This window comes from Myotis myotis, unplaced genomic scaffold (assembly GCF_014108235.1).
Source record: "Myotis myotis isolate mMyoMyo1 unplaced genomic scaffold, mMyoMyo1.p scaffold_m19_p_4, whole genome shotgun sequence".
NCBI classification, from domain to species: domain Eukaryota; kingdom Metazoa; phylum Chordata; class Mammalia; order Chiroptera; family Vespertilionidae; genus Myotis; species Myotis myotis.
The window spans coordinates 130237096-130256830 of NW_023416346.1; the positions used below are offsets into that span (position 1 = coordinate 130237096).

Here is a 19735-nt window from a genome sequence, read left to right on the forward strand (position 1 = left end):
CTCTCAGATCTGCCTCCACCAGGAAATGACTTTCAGGAGAGCAAGAAAGTCCTACCTGACCAGCACGTGACCAGCCCCAAAGAAACACTGGAAGCTACGGCTTCCCAGAGCCCCAGGAAGCAGCCCGGCCAGACCTCCACGCACAGCCTCCAAACCCAAACGGCCGGCAGTCGCACGCTCCCACCTACCTGCACCTGGGAGCGCCTCGCCCTAGCAGGGAGGAGAGAAGCCAAACAGACAGAAAGCAGCAGAGCTCAGAAACTGAATCTATGCCGAAAGGCTAAAAAAAACCCCCACAAAAACAGCTAAATAGCCTCAATGATAGAGCGAAGGCCCATGAAACAAGATCAGTGTGGTATCAACAAGGAACATTCGAGAACAAAAACTTGGCCATTTGTAAAACACTGAGAGCACAAATTTAAAACTCGGTGGAAAAACTGGAAGACAAAGTTGCACAAAATTCCCCCAAGAAGAACACAAATACAAAGGCATGAAAAATAAGACAGAAAATGCCAGAACCAGTTCAAAGGTCAGACACAGAAAGGTGTGTCCCCTCCCCTGGGATCCGGACACGGATCCGGACACGCAGAGCAGACCACCTGCCGAGCGCCCGCGGACAGCTTCAACTGAGGCTTCTGCACCGAATAACTCTCTCTGCTGAGGTCAAACAATGGCATTTTCAACACCCGCCCCCCCAGGTGTTTCAAAGTATTAACAGATTTTTCATACTTAGGGAAGCTTTGGAGGATGAATCAGTGATAAGTACATAAAAATTAAGCAGAGAAACCAAACTATCATTAACCTTAGTGATTATGAAAACCTGTGTCTGTGTGTGGGCGGGGGGATTATTATAGTTCATACCACCAGGCTCAGCACTGAAAGATCCTGGCAAACAAAATAAACACTAAATAGTAGTTCAGTGGTCCTCAAAGAGGGTGATGTTTCTCCCCAAGGGACATCTGGCCACGTCTGGAGACATTCATGACGGTCACAACTAGGATGAGGGTTGCTAATGGCATCTCGTGGGTGGAGAACAGAGACGCTGCTAACCGGCCCGCAGTGCACAGCCCCAACCGACAAAGAATTATCTGGTCCAAAATGTCAATAGTGCTAAGGCTGAAAAGCCCTCTTCTGACCAAAATTAGGAGGTAAGACCAGTGGGAGTGTGGGGGCCCAAGAAACGTGCCCGGGGAGTCGGTGGGAAGGAGACGTGAAGTCACTAGTCGCCTCTCAGAAGAAGGAACACAAGTAGCAGCGCAGAATGGAAGCAATGCGGGCAGCACGCAGCTGTAAAAGTTTCCAGTTGTCTCTGGGGAGGAGGAAATGACCTGGGAGAGGGCCGGTGTGACCACAGCCTGAGGAGCGATCTGATTATTTAAACTGTGCCAGAACCACTCGGATAAAAACAAAAACAAAGCTCAAAAGGACACACTAACATTTTGTCCCTTTCCTTCTATGGGTGAGTAAAAGGGTTCCTTTCAAGCTCTCAGACTCCACCCGCCTGGGTTCTCCTCACCTTCACAACGGCCTTTGAGCTGAAAGCCTTAGTCCCCTTTGCCCCAAAAGAGAGACAGTCTGCAGCCCTTTCCCGCCCACCCCCACGGACAGAGGCAGCTGACACCCCCCACAACTAAAAACCCCAGAGATTTAAAACACAGCCCAGCGCCCGGCTGGCGTGGCTCAGTGGTTGAGCATCGACCTGTGAACCAGGAGGTCACGGTTCCATTCCAGGTCAGGGCACAGGCCCTGGTTTCAGGCTCGACCCCCACTAGGGGGTGTGCAGGAGGCAGCCGATCCATGACTCGCTCTCATCATTGATGTTTCTCTCTCTCCCTCTCCCTTCCTCTCTGAAATCAATAAAAATATCTTTTAAAAATAAATTAATTAATTAAATTAAACGCAGCCCAGGTACAAAGTGATCCTTCTGCTTTGCAATGCAAAACATCCCGACTTTCCAGAGCAACCTGATCTCTTTGAACGGAAAATAAAAGGTTAGTGCAATTTTTTTTTTACATTTATAGTCATTTTTTTAAATGTTTTTATTGATTTCAGAAACAGGAAGGGAGAGGGAGAGGGTGAGAGAGAGGGAAATAAGAACATCAATGATGAGAGAGAATCATGGATCGGCTGCCTCCTGCACGCCCCACACTGGGGATCGAGCCCACAACCTGGGCATGTGCCCTGACCGGAATCTAACCGTTGAGCATACTGGTTCCGTGGTCGGCAAACTGCGGTTCTCAAGCCACATGCGGCTCTTTGGCCCCTTGAGTATGGCTCTTCCTAAGCCTTAGGAGTACCCTAATTAAGTTAATCACAATGTACCTACCTATACAGTTTAAGTTTAAAAAATTAGGCTCTCAAAAGAAATTTCCATCGTTGTACTGTTGCTATTTGGCTCTGTTGACTAATGAGTTTGCTGACCACTGTCCTGGTTCATAGGTCGATGCTCAACGACTGAGCCACACCGGCAGAGCCAATTATTCTTTAATGGTATTCGAGTGTCCTTCTCCTAAGGTATGTCTCCCCCCTCTCCCCGAAAGAGAAGCCTTAACATGCAAACTGCTGAACAGAACAGGCTCGCCCTACCCAGGACAACGCACATGCCTGGCCCAGCGGGTAACAGAACAGAGCCCTGTGCTGCGCAACGGCCACGTTTTGAAAAGGCCCAAGGGAGCAACATGCAGCCCTGAGCTCTTTCCAAATCCTTCAAGTGGGTGAGAGTTGTCAGCTCCCCGAGGTGCCTTGCAAATTCCTCTTCCCAGCGCTCCCCCTCCCTGCCCGCCCCCCCCCACTCCCCGCCTGGCTACAGCGTTGGAAAGTAAAAGAAGAAAGACCTGAATCAAACTTGTGTGTTCGGCCTTGACATCCTCAAATGATCCCGTCGAATGTGTACAGTGCGCCCAGGGTACAAGAGGCGCTCCCAGAGCCCGGGAGAAACCCACAAACCCAGGTTTATTCTCGGCTGGCACAGAACAACCTTGGCACGAGGGCGGCCCGCACACTTTCCGAGTAGGAAGACGGGCCCCTTCCCAGCAAGGAGCCGTTTTGCCGGCCCTGGGAGAGAAAGGTGAGTTCAGGAACGCCAGCCTCTCATCGCTCCTGCACTCAGCTCTGGGCAAACTGCTTTCCTTCCCCCGCCCCCCGCCCCCCAAGACTGCCAGGGCGTGCTGAGGATCACTCAGACTGGACCAGGAAGGGCCCATCCATGGGGTAGGGAAGTGACAAACAGCTTCCGTCCGTAGCTTTCACACCCTGCGAGCCTCTGGGTTTATAGGTGGGAGTCAAGCTAAATTAATTTGTGGGGGTTTTTTTCCTTTTTTTAGAGAGAGGAAGGGAGAGGGAGAGAGATAGAAACATCCATGAGAGAGAATCATGGATCGGCTGCCTCCTGCACGCCCCACACTGGGAATCGAGCCCGCCACCCGGGCCTGTGCCCCGACCGGGAATCGAACTGTGACCTCCTGGTTCCTAGGTTGCCGCTCAACCACTGAGCCATGCCGGCTGGGGAAGCTAAATCAATTTCTAAGAGAAAGATTCCTCCACCTGGGGAACCTCAAGGCCCCGGGCACCAGCCCTCAGAGGGAACCCCAGAAAGGTCGACCCCGTCAGTCCCAGAGCCCCTACAGAGTCCCACCCCTCATTCTCAAACCTGCTCTCAGCACTGACAAAGGACTTGGTTCTTGGGGGCAAAGAGAAGCCCATCAGGACAAGCTGCCATGCCCAGGGTCCCCAGGTCCCCAGTGACGAGGACAGCATGGCCCATAGAAGGAGCCCCTTGTCCAACCTCGAGGCCAGGCGAGGTGTCAGTGCCTCCGAGAGACCAGTTTTGGCCTTGAGCCCTTGATTTACATAGGACATGTGCCACCTGCTGTGGGACACACACCCCCAAACCAGAAAGCATGGCTGGGGCTCTCTCACATCCGGGGAAATGCTAATGGGCAGAACCCCCAGAGAGGGTGAGTCAGGACACTGGACGGGACGGCCCACAGCCCTCCCACTGCCCAGGGTGGCTCTGCTCCCCGAAGGCAACCTGACATGGGCGCAACCGTGGGAGCAGGCCAGGCCCGTCCATCTCCTGTGGGGCTGCTGGCCGAGGCTCTGGCATTCTTGGGGTGGGGGGGGAGCCTCAAGACAGGCCCAAAGGAGGGCCTGGCTTCATTCCTTCTCTTAACAAACATTCCCGAGGCCGCAGCCTGCCGACACCCAGCCGGGCACTCGGTGCTTTCTCAGAATTCTGACATTTTAGAAATGAGCTTCCCCCATTCCCCACTCCCACTGACAGTGTTTTGTTTTGTTTTATATATTTTTGTATTGACTTCAGAGAGGAAGGGAGAGGGAGAGAGAGGCAGAAACAGCCATGATGAGAGAGAATCATCGATCGGCTGCCTCCTGCGCGCCCCACACTGGGGATCGAGCCCGCAACCCAGGCATGTGCCCTGCCACCTCCCATTCATAGGCTGACGCTCAACCACTGAGCCACTGAAGGTCTAGGCCAGTGGTCGGCAAACTCATTAGTCACCAGAGCCAAATATCAACAGTACAGCGATGGAAATTTCTTTTGAGAGCCAAATTTTTTAAACTTGAACTATATAGGTAGGTACAATGTTATTCACTTAATTAGGGTACTCCTAAGGCTTAGGAAGAGCCACACTCAAGGGGCCAAAAAGCTGCATGTGGCTCGCGAGCCGCAGTTTGCCGACCACGAGTAGGCTTCCTGGATTGATGGGGAAAGGAACGGCACGGCCAGCGGGACCTGTGCAGGGACCTGGTGCACGGGATCCCCTCACAGGCCCTGGACACACAAAAAGTCAACGCCTGCGTTTTCCCAGGACTCTGACGTTGCTGGGAGCAGCGGGCTGTTTGGCAGCCCTGGTAAATGCCACTGCTCCAGTCGGCGTGGCCACCTGCAGTGGGGGTCTGGGGGCACTTCACACAGGCACTTCACATTCCATGGATGCCACTCCCGGGAAGGGAAGTCGGATCCCCTTCACTCAAACTCACCCAGAGCCCGAGCCCCGACCAGCAGCCCCTGACGGCCTGTGAAAGGCAGCACTGGCCGTGCAGGCTCCTCCGATTTCCTTTCTCCAGCTACAAAACTGCGGACCCAGCAAGTATTTGTTTGAGTTTTGCTATGTAAATAAAGCCTTTTATCAGGGCCAGCCGGGAAGAAAACAGCCCAGCAGGCAATGACTGGCCTCACCAGGGGCCTCCCAGCGGAAGGCCCCACAGCCCTGTCTTCAAAAGAGGCATGCGCTTTAGACACGAAAATCCTCTCCAAGCAGAGGTGCCACCTGGGTACCTATCGAGGGAAAGGGCACCCAGGGGACGTCCGGCAGTCTGGAGGGGGTCTTCTGGTTGTCAACCCTGGAGAGGCGGTGTCAGTGGGTAGAGGCCCGGGATGCTGCTAAACATCCTACAATGCCCAGGTCAGCCCCCCAGAGAGAACATCCCGGCCCAGGATAGCATGGCAGCAGGTTTACTATAAAAACTCGTCAGATGGCCCTAACCAGTTTGGCTCAGTGGATAGAGCATCAGCCTGCGGACTCTAGGGTCCCAGGTTCGATTCCGGTCAAGGGCATGTACCTTGGTTGCAGGCACATCCCCAGTAGGGAGTGTGCAGGAGGCAGCTGGTCGATGTTTCTCTCTCATCGATGTATCTAACTCTCTGTCCCTCTCCCTTCCTCTCTGTAAAAAATCAATAAAATATATTAAAAAAAAAAAAACAAAAAAAAACTCGTCAGATGGATATGAGTCGTTCACTATGGCACTGCAGCGGTGGCCCCGGCTGCAGGGAAAGCAGGGACATTCGGAGCCCAGAGCTGGTCCTCAAGGTCCTTCTCAAGACTCGCCAGGTTGGTGACCCCCAGCGCACATCTATCCAGTGGGCTACCCAAGGCCTCCATCTGAAGGTCAAGGCCTGAGGCAGCCTGGTGCGGCGCCCCTCCCAGTTCTAAGATGCACACTCTGTGAGGCTTTCTAAGAAGACCTCATTGTCACAAGAGTCCTCGCACTGGGTCCGGCTCCTCCCAGCCAGATTCTGTCAGATCGGCAAGGCACTAAGACCCCAGGGCCCAAATATATATTTAGTCACAAAGTTGTTGTTTTTTAAATCCACACCCAAGGATATGTTTATTTATTTACTAGAGGCCTGGTGCATGAAATTCATGCACGGGTAGGGTCCCTAGGCCTGGCCAGCAATCAGGGCCAATCGAGGCCTTCCCTGGCTGCAGGCTGCCGGCCAGAGCCTTCCTTCGTTCCGCACCACCCCCTGGTGGTCAGCGCACATCATAGCGAGCGATCGAACTCCCAAGGGGTCACTTTGCATATTAGCCTTTTATATATTTTTTATATCTATTTATATATTATATATATATGTATTTTATTGATTTCAGAGAGGAAGGCAGAGGGAGAGATAGAAACATCAATGATGAGAGAGAATCATGGATCGGCTGTCTCCTGCCCGCCCCCTAGTGGGGATCAAGCACACAACCCAGACATGTGCCCTACTAGAAATAAAACCCGTGACCTCTTGGTTCATGGGGCAATGCTCAACCACTGAGCCACACTAGCCAGGCTATGTTTATTGATTTGAGAGAAAGAAGAGAGAGAAACATCGATCAGTTGCCTCCCATATCCAACTGACCAGGGATCAAACCCGCAACCTAGGTATGTGCCCTAACCAGGAATCGAACCCACAACCTTTCTCGTGTACGGGATGACCAACCAACTAAGCCACCCACCCAGGGCTAATCACGAAGTTTTTTAAGTGCACAAAGTCGATTAGAAGAATTACTATGAGACCTGAAAATTTTTCGGTAGCAACAGGGAAAGAAAGAGTCCAAGCTCAGGTTTATCCAAATTCTGGTGTGAAACAAGTGTCCCCAGTGCTCATCACAGAGTCTATCTCCATCCTCTAAGTGGTTAGAGCTGCACCCGCTCTCCTTCATCCTTTCCTAACAACGTGGTAGTTACCATAATTGCCAGCTGCTGAATTGTAAGCCAGCATCCCTGACAACTAACCCAGGAAAAAAGACAGTTATGGAAATACCGTCAATACCGTTCCGTGTATGCATGTGTGAGCATGCATGTGCGCACTTACACGTGTGCATGAACATTTAGAACACAAGCCCAAGCTGCTCTGAATGCTCTCCCTCCAGAGCAAAGAAACCACAAATCTCCTTGAAGCGCCTGTAAAAACGAAGCAGCAGTTAAAGGGAGGGACGCATGAGTATCTCAGATAAGAATCACAAGCATTTGAGTCTGTAAAATCCTGAAGCACAGTGCAGAAAGGCTGAGCGCACACTGCTTCTAGCCCGGCCACAAAAATGTTCCCCCAAAAACCTTAGCAACCAATAGGCCAACTCAGGGGCCAGGGCCTCCCAGCCCCGAGAAGGCCCCGATGTCTGCCGGTGCTACTGCCCCCTCCTTCAGTTTGCGGAATGGCGCCTCTTAGACACGGAGAACAGGAGGCCATTACACTGGGGTTTCTAGAACTTTGGGGTCCTCTTAGACACAGAGAACAGGAGGCCACTGGGGTACCTATTGCCATATGGGTGATCACTTCGTAACTTATATAAATGTCGAATCACTGGGTTGTGTACCGGGAACTACTATAATATTATACGTCAACTGTAATTGAAAAACAAAAAATATTAAGCAAAAAGAAGGGGGGAGAACTTGGGGTACCTGTAGAAAGGAGGAGGTGCTCTGGGGTCCTCTTAATCAGCTTCTAGTAAGACAAATAAATTGTAAAGTGACTTCCAGCTTTCTCACTCGGTTTAAGGCCAAAAAGCAAGACTTCAGCTTAAATGTTTTTCAACTTGTTCCACCTGCTATGAAGACACAGGGTGGGGCAAACGTGGGCTTACAGTTGTGAGTACTCAGCCAGTTTATTCTTGTATTGTTATTTAATTACTGTATTCTCTTCCATACAAACAACAGTAAACCTAGGTTTGCCCCTCCATGAAAGTTGAATCGTGTATCTTTTCTTTAAAAGAATACATGAGATACTAAAGGTCTGAGAAATTTACCCAGTATCTTTAATTTTACCATCAGAAATGTCTTGTAAAACCTTTATTTAAAAGGGACAGGCAAGCCCTGACTGGGTTGCTCAGTGGGTTGGGGCACCCTCCCATACACCAAAAGGTTGTGGGTTCAATTCCTGGTCAGGGCACATAGCTAGGTTGTGGGTTCAATCCCAAGTCTGGGTGCATATGGGAGACAACCGATCAATGTTTCTCTCTCCCCCTTGCTCTCTCTCTAAAAAAAATTAGTTAAAAAAAAAGTTGATACACAAGGATATATTTTTTAAAATAGATACAGGCAAAATATGCTTTCATACTCAAACATGCGGGAAAAGTGCCCTTGCTGGGCCAGGTCACAATGCCTGCCCACCATCTTTCCAAAGAGCACACAGTTCAACACCAAGTCAGCGCACTCTCACCAAGCCTCCCCTCAAGTCTGCAGTTCTGCAAAGATAAACCGGAGCCAAAGCATGGAACAGAGAAGTTTGATGGCTCCTTGGCTATCTGAACCACAAAGCCACTTCCCAAATTCATGGCCGAGGGCGGCTTAGCCTTCACCAGGCTGCTCCCTGCACCGGACAAGCAGGAAAGCCCAGAGAACGGCAGGTCACCTTCACTGGCTCCCAGCAGCCAAGCATTTTACATTGTAAATGGAACTTTGTCCCCAGGAATGCCCTGCCCAACCCTTCCCAAATGAACGCGCCAACCCCACACTTGGAGCCAGAAGAAAACAGGAAGATTTGGTGGTGGTTTGCGTGTTTTTACGGGTCCGCTGATCCATTTCAAGGTGGGTTTGTATTTGACACAAGAGAATTCAGTTCTAAAACAGCCCCCTCTCCCCATCTCTTACAGGTGAAACACATTCCGGATCAGACACACTAGGAATCGTTATTGGAGCCGAAACTCCACGTCTATAAAGGCGCTGAAAAGTTCCCGTAGCTTCGGCAGGTCTCCAGAGCGCCGTGGAACTGGAAGCTGAAAGTCAGTAAATATTGATGGGCTGATGGGAATCGAGAAGCTGCGCCGGCGGCAGCTGCTGGGCTGGGTTTCCCAGTGATCGGGGCGCGGGTCCGAGGGGCGCAGAACCGAGCGTCCACAGAGGCGCACGCGGGTGGGGCGGCTCCGTCCACCCCTGGGCACGTGGGAGCGGCTCTCCCCGGCCTCTGGGCAGCCCCACAGGTGCAGGCCGCTGCGGGCCAGACCGGGAGGGGCCAGGGACCCCGTCCGGCTCCTTCCCGGAGGGGGAGGGGAGGGGACCCGGAACAGAAGCCATTTAAACTCTGCGCGGGGGCCGGGAGCCAGCAGGGCTGGAAGCCGCCACGGAGCGGCGGGGCTGGCGCCCGGACTGCACACCTAGACGTGGCCCGGAGTCCACCTCCCCACGGGTGACCCGGCCCGACGCGCGCCCTGGAGCCCGGGGCGCGATCGCTCCGCTCCCTCGGGTGCCCCCACCCCCTCCGAGCCCCCCGCCCGCCGGCGCGCTGTCACCGCGCGGGTCCCGCGCGCGCCCTACCTTGGTGATGACCAGCGGCTCGCCGTGCTCGCGGCCGCCCTTCAGGGTGAAGCCCCACGGGGCGCCGCCGTTCAGCTGCACCTCCACCAGGCGCCCGCCGTCGGCCGTGCGCCCCTCGGCCTCGGCCAGGCGCTCGGGCCGCGCGCGGGGCTCGGCGCCCTCCATGGCGCGGGGCGCGCAGACGGCCAGGCCCCTGAGACCCCGGGCCCGCGCCCATGCACCCCGGGGGGCCCGGCTGGCCGAGGCGACGAGGCTGCGGGCGCCCGCCCCGCCGCCGGCCACCAGCGAACTTGCGCTGCAACTTGAGAGGAAAGTGCCGGCCGAGCCGGGAGGGAGCCGGGAGGGAGCCGGGCGGCGGAGGGCGGGCCCGGAGGGGGCGGGCCGGCGGGGCGGGGCGCGGCGGGCGCGGGGGGCTCGCGCCGATCGGCGGGCCGAGGAGCGGGGGCGCGCGTAGAGCGGGGGCGCGCGCTCGGGGCGGGGGACGGCCCGGGTCTGCGGCCCGAGGCCCCGCCCGTCTGCCCGCGAGGCCCTCGGAGGTCCGGGGCGCGTCAGCCCGCCCCCGGGAAGACCGAGGCGCGGCAGGTGAGCCGCGGGGCGGGCCGATCGGCGGCCCGAGTCCTTGGCGTCTCCATCTTGGGGCGCGCGGCCGGCCCGGCGCCGCCGCCTTTGTGGGCGCGGACCGCGGGCGGAGACCTGGGGCCGCGCAGGTGAGGCCGGAAGCGGGCGGGACCGTGGGTCCCGGGAGCGCCCCGCGCGCGCCCACACCGGCCGGAGAGTTGGGAAGGGGCGCCCCCTGCAGCCAGGGTCCCACCGCTGGACCTGTCCCCAGGAGGGACGACGGACTGCTCACCCTCCCGCAAAGCCCCTTCTGCAGCGCCCAGCCCAGATGAGGAATGGCATCTTTAAAAAAAACAAAACATATTTTTATTGATTTCACAGAGAAAGGGAGAGGGAGAGAGAGAGAGAAACATCAGTGATGAGAGAGAATCGGCTGCCTCCTGCACGCCCCTCACTGGAGATGGAGCCCGCAGCCTGGGCATGTGCCCTGACCAGAATGGTACTGTGACCTCCTGGTTCTTAGGTCAACGCTCAGCCACTGAGGCACGCCCACCAGGTGAGGAATGGCTTCCTGTGGGCTCTTCCTGCAGCCACATCCCAGAAGCGTTTCCCCTGCAAACCCTGTTCTCGCTTTCAGGGATTTCGGTCACTACGACTTAGTGTCCCAGGGGACACTCCTACAAGGGGCAGTGCGTGCTGGGCTGGCATCATTGCATGTTTATGACATGAACGGGTGTGCCACCTCTTCCTGCCTCTTTTTCAATTTCCATAAAAGTCCGGAATAAAGAAATCGCAGTATTTAGGTATTTGCATGCTTTGCAAAAAACAATTGTTTTCTTGCCGTTTGTAGTTATGAAGCCGGACGCTGATGAACGCCTGTTTCCTCCAAGCAGCTCCATCCGTCCGGGCTGTTAGCAGGTGATGGCGCTCGGACCGGCGGCAAGGACAAGACGGGACAGCACGGGACAGACTCTGAGGCCCACCCGGGCCTCGTCTGGGCTCTGCCACTGAGGAGCCAGGAAGAGGAGCTCCAACTCTGGTCTCTTCAGTGGTCAAGTGAGGGGTCTGCATCCTGTGGTCAGGATTCCATGGCGATTGGAATGAGTGCAGACTCCCCTGGCACCTGCCCGAGGCTGGGCAGTGCTCACTGCCCCAGGAATGCCCTCCAGGCTGTGGGGTCCTCAATGCCTCTAGTTAGAGCAGCGGTTCTCAACCTGTGGGTCGCGTCCCCTTTAGGGGTCGAACGACCCTTTCACAGGGGTCGCCTAAGACCATCGGAAAACACATATATAATTACATATTGTTTTGTGATTAATCACTATGCTTTAATTATGTTCCATTTGTAACAATGAAATTGGGGGTCACCACAACATGAGGAACTGTATTAAAGGGTTGTAGCATTAGGAAGGTTGAGAACCACTGAGTTAGAGAAATAAGCCTTTTTTTTCCCCTTTTTCAGCGGAGCCTTGGAGAGTGTGCATTAAGAATCAATCTCAAGTGTACCGTGACTGTGGTGGCCCCACGAATCCTCACAGACTGATTAAATTGCACAGAGTTGAACACACACACACACACACCCTGGCCGGTTTGGCTCAGTGGATAGAGTGTCATCCTTCAGACTGAAGGGTCCCGGGTTTGATTCCAGTCAAGGGCACATACCTCCCTTGCAGGCTCCCAGCCCTGGTCTGCAGCAGGCAGGAGACAACCAATTGATGTGTCTCTCCCACATTGGTGTTCCTCTCTGTCTCCCCCTCTCCCTTCCACTCTCTCTAAAATCAATGGAAAAATATCCTCGGGTGAGGATTAAAAAATAATAATAAATAAATGCACACACACAGGAGTGTGTGTAAACTGGGGAAATCTGAATGAACTTGGTGGCGTGTGTCATTGTATCAATGTTAATATATTGTGCTATCATGTTGGGCAGTGGTTCTCAACCTTCTGGCCCTTTAAATACAGTTCCTCATGTTGTGACCCAACCATAAAATTATTTTTGTTGCTACTTCAGAACTGTCATGTTGCTACTGTTAGGAATCGTCATGCAAATATCTGCAGGATGGTCTTAGGCGACCCCTGTGAAAGGGTCATTCAACTGCCAAAGGGGTCGCGACCCACAGGTTGAGAACCGCTGATGTTGGGAGATGTTATCATTGGGAGAGGCAGGGTCCAGGGTGCCAAGCGCCCTCTGTAACTGGACTCAGCTCCTCTCAGCACACTCCCTCCGGGACCTCCATCACCCCCTTCCACGAGGGATTAAGCGGCCGGCCTGAGGTCACTGAGCCAGGCCCTGAAGGCCTCGCCTTCCTCCTGCAGGACCGAGGCCAGGTTGGGCAGCGGAGGGCAGTTCTGACACGGATGAGGGTTGAAACCCCCTGCCCTGCGTGCATTGCTGCCGCTCTCTCCCTGTAGGTCTACCCGTGAGGGCGGCTTTCACTGCACGAGGGCGTGTAGGAGGTTTGGACACTTGGCCACACCGTGAGGCTCCCTTGATCTCCAAACAGCAACAGCCGATAGGAAGGAGGCTGCAACCTCCGGGTGGGAAGCTTTGCCTGCAAAACTGGAGGCTACCCCAGGCCTGTGAGTGCCCTTCTTCCGTTGTTAGGACGCATGCGCTGCTTATAGTGTGGGACTATAGTGTGGTCCCTGTGTTTAGAAGGGACCAAATAAATGGGGGTTAAAACATATTCTTAATATAAATTTTTACCAATAGTGAATGAATCAATCAATAAAAGGCAAATTGGCCTGGCCAGTGTGGCTCAGTGGTTGAGTGTAGACCTGTGAACCAAGAGGTCATGGTTTGATTCCCGTCAGGGCACATGCCTGAGTTGAGGACTTGATCCCCAGTGTGGGGCGTGCAGGAGACAGCCGATCCATGATTCTCTCTCATTGATGTTTCTCTCTCGCCCTCTCCCTACTTCTCTGAAATCAATACAAATATATATATTTAAATAAATAAAAGGCAAATTGAACCAACTTTCAGAGAACCATCAATAGCTAATCACAATATAACCCAATACCTACCTTTTCAAATCAGGAGCGTTCATGAGAGGGTGCTTAGCTGCAGCCACTATTTTTAAAGATTCCTATTTTAAAATATAGCTTTAGCCCTAGCTGGTTTGGCTCAATGGATAGAGCGTCGGTCTGTGGACCGAAGGGTCCCAGGTTCGATTCCGGCCAAGGGCACATGCCTGGGTTGCGGGCTTGATCCCCAGTAGGGGGCATGCAGGAGGCAGCCAATCAATGATTCTCTCTCATCATTGATATTTCTATCTCTCTCTCCCTCTCTAAAATCAATAAAATGTATTTAAAAAAATAAAAAATAAATAAAAAAAAATAAAATACAGCTTTAGAAAGACGTTGGCTATTTTGCAGTTTGGCCTTCATATAAAGTAGCCAAGGGGCGTGGGCTTCTGAGGTATTTCTTGAGCATCTTCCCGGCAGCCCAGCCTCCGGGTGGGGAGGTGGGAGGTGGGGAAGGAGTGTAAAGGGTACAGGGAGTGTGGGGCACTAACTCCAGCTGCGAACACAAAGCAAGCAGCCACCAGGAGACAACTAGAGCGCAAGTCAGTGCAGAAGGGCGTCTAACTGACCAGGACAGGAGGGGAAAGGGTTAGGGACACCTGAGGTGGCCCTGCGGCTGGTTCCCTCTCCCTGAAGTATTTCTAGCACCTCCAGGAGGAGGACTAAGGGAGCTGTTATCTCGCAGGCTGAGAGGCCCTGGGCTCCTCAGGTGGAAATCATGACCCAGGAGCTCTCTTGGTGGGGAGCTTGGCAGCCTCAGCCCTAGAAGGCAGAAATCTGGCCCAATCGGGTTCATTTGGATTTGGAATCTCTGAGCCTCAACATCCCCTCCCCAGGGTGTGTGTGTGTGTGTGTGTGTGTGTGTGTGTGTGTGTGTGTGTGTTTGTGTACACGGTAGTGGCTGGGCAATCAAAAACAAGTGGCTTGCCTGACCGGTGTGGCTCGGTGGTTAAGTCTCGACCTATGAACTAGGGCGTCATGGTTTGATTCCCAGTCAGGGCACATGCCTGGGTTGTGGGCTCGATCCCCAGTGTGGGGCATGCAGGAGGCAGTCGATCCATGATTCTCTCTCATCATGGATGTTTCTCTCTCTCTCTCCCTCTCCCTTCCTCTCTGACATCAATAAAAATATTTTAAGAAAACAGAGAAGTGGTTTTCTTGCTGAAGAACTGAGTTGAGTGCCTGATAAGTGGCGATTGGAGGCCCGCGGGCAGGTGAGGTGAGTCAACCATGAGTGCCTTTAGGGTGCGTGGAAATCTGAGGCCTCTGGGACACTGTTGTTTCCTAGGGCTGGCTGTTGTCACACATCACCATCACCTGCTCAAAACAGGCAACCTGTGCTTCTGTCCTGGAGGCCAGAAGTGTGAACTCCAGGTCAGCAGGGCGGGCCCTCAGGGCAGTGGGGCGAGCCTGTGTCCTGCCCCTCCCGTGTCTGGTGGCCGCACCCCTTCGATCTCTACCCCTGTCCTCACAGCCTCTGTTGTCTGCCCGGGCCCGCCTTCCTCAGCCTGGAGGACACTCGGGGGACACTACAGGGCCATCTGCAGAAACCAGGGGGGTCTGTCAGGGTCGCCAAAGGAGGAGCACACATGGTGAGGGATTGTGAATGAATTGGGTCACCTGGAGACCACATGGGCTGAGCCCCGAATGTTGCCAGCCCCCCAGTGACGGGCAGTCAGATGGTTTAAGGACTCTGGGGGGTGGGGGTGGGGGGGTTTCAGCGGGAAACTCTCTGGGCGGGTCAGGATCCTGGGAAAGTCCAGAGGGGAGAGATAATGGTCTTAGCAAGTGGAATGTGGTCAAGCGAAAGGGAATGTCGGTTGTGAAGTGGCCTAAAGGTCAGTTCCCAGGGGGAGGCAGGGATGATTCAATTATTTGATCAGACCTCACAGTCTCTTCATCTCCAACTCCTAAATTTAATCCCACGTGCAATGACCCTGTAGCCACACACAGGAGCGGATCCAGGGTCCTGGGGTGAGGCCCTGCTCTCTCTGGGGAACATGGCCAGGGCTCCGCGGGTCCCAGGTCCCGGCTGGGACCACTGGAAGGCGCTCGCTGTTAGCCTGGAGGGGCCGTGGCTAAAGCCCCACGCAGGCCCGCCACTCTTAAGGAGCCGCAGCGCAGGCTGGCTATCTGCTGAGGGTGGGGGTGCGTGGGGAAGGCTCATGCTGCCCTCAAGCCCAGTGAGGACTGCTCCATTCCCATAAAGATATGAGAGGGGAAGAGAGAGAGAGGGGAGAGCTTACTACTCAAGTTAGCAGGCCGCATCCATTGTGATCCGAGCAAGGATTTTAAATGGCAGCGACTTCTTTACAAGAGACAAAATGTTTTCCCCAGGAAAAGAGTAGTGTGTGTGTGGGGGGTGGTAAGTGGCTTTTTGCATCTGTTGTCCCCCACAAGCACCAGTGGTCACGGTTCGATTCCCGGTCAGGGCACAGGCCCAAGTTGCAGGCTCGATCCCCAGTAGGGGGCGTGCAGGAGGCAGCCGATCCATGACTCTCTCTCCCGCTCCCTTCCTCTCTCTCTAAAATCAACTTTTTAAAAAGTCAACCAATGAGTGCATACATAAGTGGAACAACAAATCGACATTCTCTCTCTCCTTCCCCCCTCTCTAAAATCAATAAATAAAAATAAAGTGACATCCAGGAGAGTATGCAAACTTCAAGAGCTCACTAAAGATTCTGTCACTCCCTCCCTCTCACCCCACAAATCAACCAGGGCCACACGCACACGAGGAGACGGGACCATGTGCGCATCCTCAGAGCTGAAATGATTCGGGTGCCGAGGGGACGAGGGGCGGGAAGCCACTGCTGCTGGGAGGGCTGCTGACTGGATCCAGAAACTTCCTCCGCTGGCCGCCAGCCAGAGCCCTTGTTTCAGTGGAATCTCTCTGCCCGAACTTCAAGGGATGGAGACACACTTGACCAGCAGTAGAAATAGCAGGAAGTAGCGGAGGACGACTATCTGAAAGGTGGTAGCATTGTTACTGCAACAAAAATGTCTCCCAGGCGCAGTAACTTTCTAAAAATCTAATCTATCATGGTAATTCTTTACATTTGCATAATTATACACTTCAAAAGGGGCATGAGAAGTATCATATGACTGGCTTTTTTAAAAATATATTTCTTGCTGAAACCGGTTTGGCTCAGTGGATAGAGCGTTGGCCTGCGGACTGAAAGGTCCCGGGTTCGATTCTGGTCAAGGGCATGTACCTGGGTTGCGGGCACATCCCCAGTAGGAGATGTGCAGGAGGCAGCTGATCGATGTTTCTCGCTCATCGATGTTTCTAACTCTCTAGCTCTCTCCCTTCCTCTCTGTAAAAAATCAATAAAATATATTAAAAAATAAAAATATATTTCTTTATTGATTTCAGAAAAGAAGGGAGGAGAGAAACATCAATGATGAGAGAGAATCATTGATCAGCTGCCTCCTGCACGCCCCCCACTGGGGATCAAGCCCGCAACCCAGGCAGGTGCCCTTGGCCGAAATCAAACCTGGGACCCTTCAATCCGCAGGCTGGCGCTCTATCCACTCAGCCAAGCCGGCCAGGGCTGATTGGCTTTTTTTTCAATCCTCACCTGAGGCTGTGTTTAGAGAGAGGAAAGGAAAGAAAGACAGAAACTTTGATGTGAGAGAGAAACATCGATTGCTTGCCTCCCATATTCTCCCTGACTTGGGATTGAATCTGAAGCCTGGGTATGTGCCCTGACCCAGAATCAAACCCGCAACGCTTTGGTGTACAGGATGATGCCCCAACCACTGGGCCACCCGGCCAGAGTCAGATACATATCCCTACTGCATGCGCCGGGTTGCTAGGAGGTTGCTAATCTCCCAGCGTGCTGCAGTGCTAACCACAGAAGCCCTTGAGGTTAACGTGTGGATTTCCTATTCTCTCCTCAGCCGCTGGAGTAGCAGCGAAGCAGTCATTTCAAAATCACCCGCAGTCTGTGGTTCAGGAGCGGGTCTCGTCCTCTCTGTGAGGTTTGTTAGACGCGTTTCCTGGAGATGAGGACTGAGCTCCTAGACATGACGGTCACTGCATCACCACATTACCGCAGTGAGCTCCAGAAGGAACACAACCTGAAACAAGTTTAAACTATGTAACATGCATATATACACACAGGTCTATGTAATGTGTAACAAGTTTAAACTATGTAACGTATATGTACATGCTATATAATATGTATATATCTCCTTCCTTGACAGTACAGGTGTAGTCACACAGCATCAAATGCGGCCACCTGTGACCTGCCCCCAACATCTCCAAAGTGGACTCCTGGTTGCCTCAAGATGAGGGGCGAGAAGGCGACGCCCTGGGTCTGGCTGGTTTGTAGACTTGCAAGGTGACAGGCACGGCCCCGGGTTCCCTCTGGAGGAAGTGCTTCCTGCGCAACAGGCCTGGGCTTCCACCTCCGTGACCTTGGACATGTTCCCTCACCTCTTCCCACGCCTCACACACCAACTAGAAATAAAGATGAGCCACAGAATGGAGGGGAGATTTAAGCAAGACATGAAGCACCAGTGCCTCCGGCTCACAGAAGACAGAGCAGATACTGATGTTAGTTTGATTTTCTTCCTCTTTTCTGAACACAACCCCCCCCCCCTCTCCTTCCCACACTCGGTCTTGCTTCCTGCCCTCTCAGGCGGAGGTGACTCAGTTCAAGGACCGGGACGCATTCTCTGAAGTGGCCAAGCTGAGGATACTCTCGGGCACTATGTCTCTCTCCTTTTTAAAAAAATGTTGGCCTTAGCCCAGTGGTCGGCAAACTGCGGCTCGCGAGCCACATGCGGCTCTTTGGCCCCTTGAGTGTGGCTCTTCCACAAAATACCGACTTCTGCGCATGGGCCACGAAGTTTCAATTGCACTGCACGTGCGCGGTATTTTGTGGAAGAGCCACACTCAAGGGGCCAAAGAGCCGCATGTGGCTCGCGAGCCGCAGTTTGCCGACCACTGCCCTAGCCTGTTTGGCTCAGTGGATAGAGCGTTGGTCTTCGGACTGAAGAGTCCCGGGTTCGATTTCGGTCAAGGGCACATGCCTGGGTTGCGGGCTCCATCCCCAGTAGGGGGCGTGCAGGAAGCAGCCAATCCCTGGTTCTCTCTCATCATTGATGTTTCTACCTCTCTCCCTCTCCCTTCCTCTCTGAAATCAATAAAAATATATTTAAATAATAAATAATTTTGTTTTAATGGTCGGCAATGTTTCCCTACCATTTTGTTTTATTTTTTAATATTTTTTAATTGATTTCAGAGAGGAAGGAAGAGAGAGATAGAAACATCAATGATGAGAGAGAATCATTCATTGGCTGCCTCCTGCACGCTCAACACGGGATGGAGCCCCACAACCCGGGCATGTGCCCTGACCGGGAATGGAACCGTGACCTCCTGGTTCATAGGTTGATGCTCAACCACTCAGCCACACCGGCTGGGCTTGGGCACTGTTTCTGAATCCTTGAATGTCTGTTGCTTTTCGGCGGAAAGGGCAAGGCTCCTTCAGAACCCACACTCTTCTGTTTCATCAGGGGAAGTCAGTGCCCAACAGCCACCTGAATCAGGCTCCTTGGGTTCTAAGCCTGGATTCCAGGCCCATTCATCCCGGAGAATGTTTGCTACTGAATTCCCCAGGCGTGCAGAGAAAGGACTCAAGGCCAGAAGATGCGCAGCCCTGTGTGCCGACTGCAAGCTATGTAGCGGACCCCTAGCGTTTGCCCAGTTCACGGGATCAAGGGAACCAAAGGCATGCTTGGTCCCCTCCCCGGCCACACTCCTCCACCCCTACTGGCTTTCTCTGGAAACTTCCAAACGAAGGTTTCCTCAGGTCCTGATGGCTGTGTCCCAGCAAGTGAAGCTGTGATGAAGACCGAATCTCTGCCCTGGCTGGTGTGGCTCAGTGGATAGAGCATCAGCCTGCGGACCGAAGGGTCCTGGGTTCAATTCCGGCCAAGGGCATGTGCCTGGGTTGTGGACTCGATCCCCAGTCTGGGGCGTGCAGGAGGCAGCTGATCAATGACTCTCTCTCATCATTGATGTTTCTGTCCTCTCTCCCTCTCCCTTCCTCTCTGTAATCCATAAAAATAAAAAAATTTTAAAAAGACTGAATCCCTGTCCGGCACACCCAGGTTCGCCTTCTGCTTGAGCTTTATTTACTCAGCGACTGGCCAGTTGGCTTTGGGGAGAAAGCGTTGGAAACGGTGTGTTCTGAGGTGGGGCCGACTGTGATTCGATGGGCCCGTTGGAGGCGTTGAACTGCTTCAGGTGCCAAGAGCCCGAGTGGCCGTTGCTTTCTCAGAGCCCTGGGCTCTCCTCTCATCTCCACCCCGGGAGCCTTCCTCCGGCTTCTTCCAGAACATTGTCCGGAAGTGCTTTCTTTCTCAGCACAAGTCGCTTTGTTTGTCTCCGCGGGTCCTTATCTGGCTTCTTCCTCTTGCACGTGCTTCCTTTTCCTCCCAGCATCCTGACTTCGGTCCCAAGTTAGTCCCAGACTTTCCTCGTTCCCCGGGGGTTTCCCCAGCCGAAGGATGTTACTCACCACTGCCAGCCTCAGGCCTGCACCCCTCACTGGGCATTTGCATTTAGAATGCTCTTTGGCTCAGGCGGATGTTGATCCATTTGTCAGCATCT

The 19735-nt window shown here is 53.6% G+C and overlaps 1 protein-coding gene and 1 long non-coding RNA gene across 8 annotated transcripts in view; one reads left to right on the forward strand and one right to left on the reverse strand.

Moving 5' to 3' along the window:
• The window catches only part of SHROOM2 (shroom family member 2), a 100970-nt gene extending 91090 nt beyond the window's left edge, over positions 1 to 9880 (reverse strand). For 2 of the 7 annotated variants that reach the window (XM_036304295.1, XM_036304290.1), the window contains exons 1-2: positions 9538 to 9880; positions 8875 to 8999 (exon numbers count right to left, since the gene is read on the reverse strand). In XM_036304295.1, coding sequence (XP_036160188.1) covers positions 8875 to 8999; positions 9538 to 9754 — 342 coding nt within the window. In that variant the 5' untranslated portion in view covers positions 9755 to 9880. The remainder of the gene's footprint in view (positions 1 to 8874; positions 9000 to 9537) is intronic. The other 5 variants (XM_036304296.1, XM_036304289.1, XM_036304291.1 and 2 more) reach the window with 3 other exon arrangements.
• LOC118653660 lies at positions 8712 to 11372 on the forward strand. Its single transcript, XR_004966848.1, has 3 exons — positions 8712 to 8791; positions 8877 to 9005; positions 10946 to 11372. It is a non-coding gene; the product is annotated as an uncharacterized LOC118653660 (long non-coding RNA).
• The last annotated feature ends 8363 nt before the right edge of the window (positions 11373 to 19735 follow it).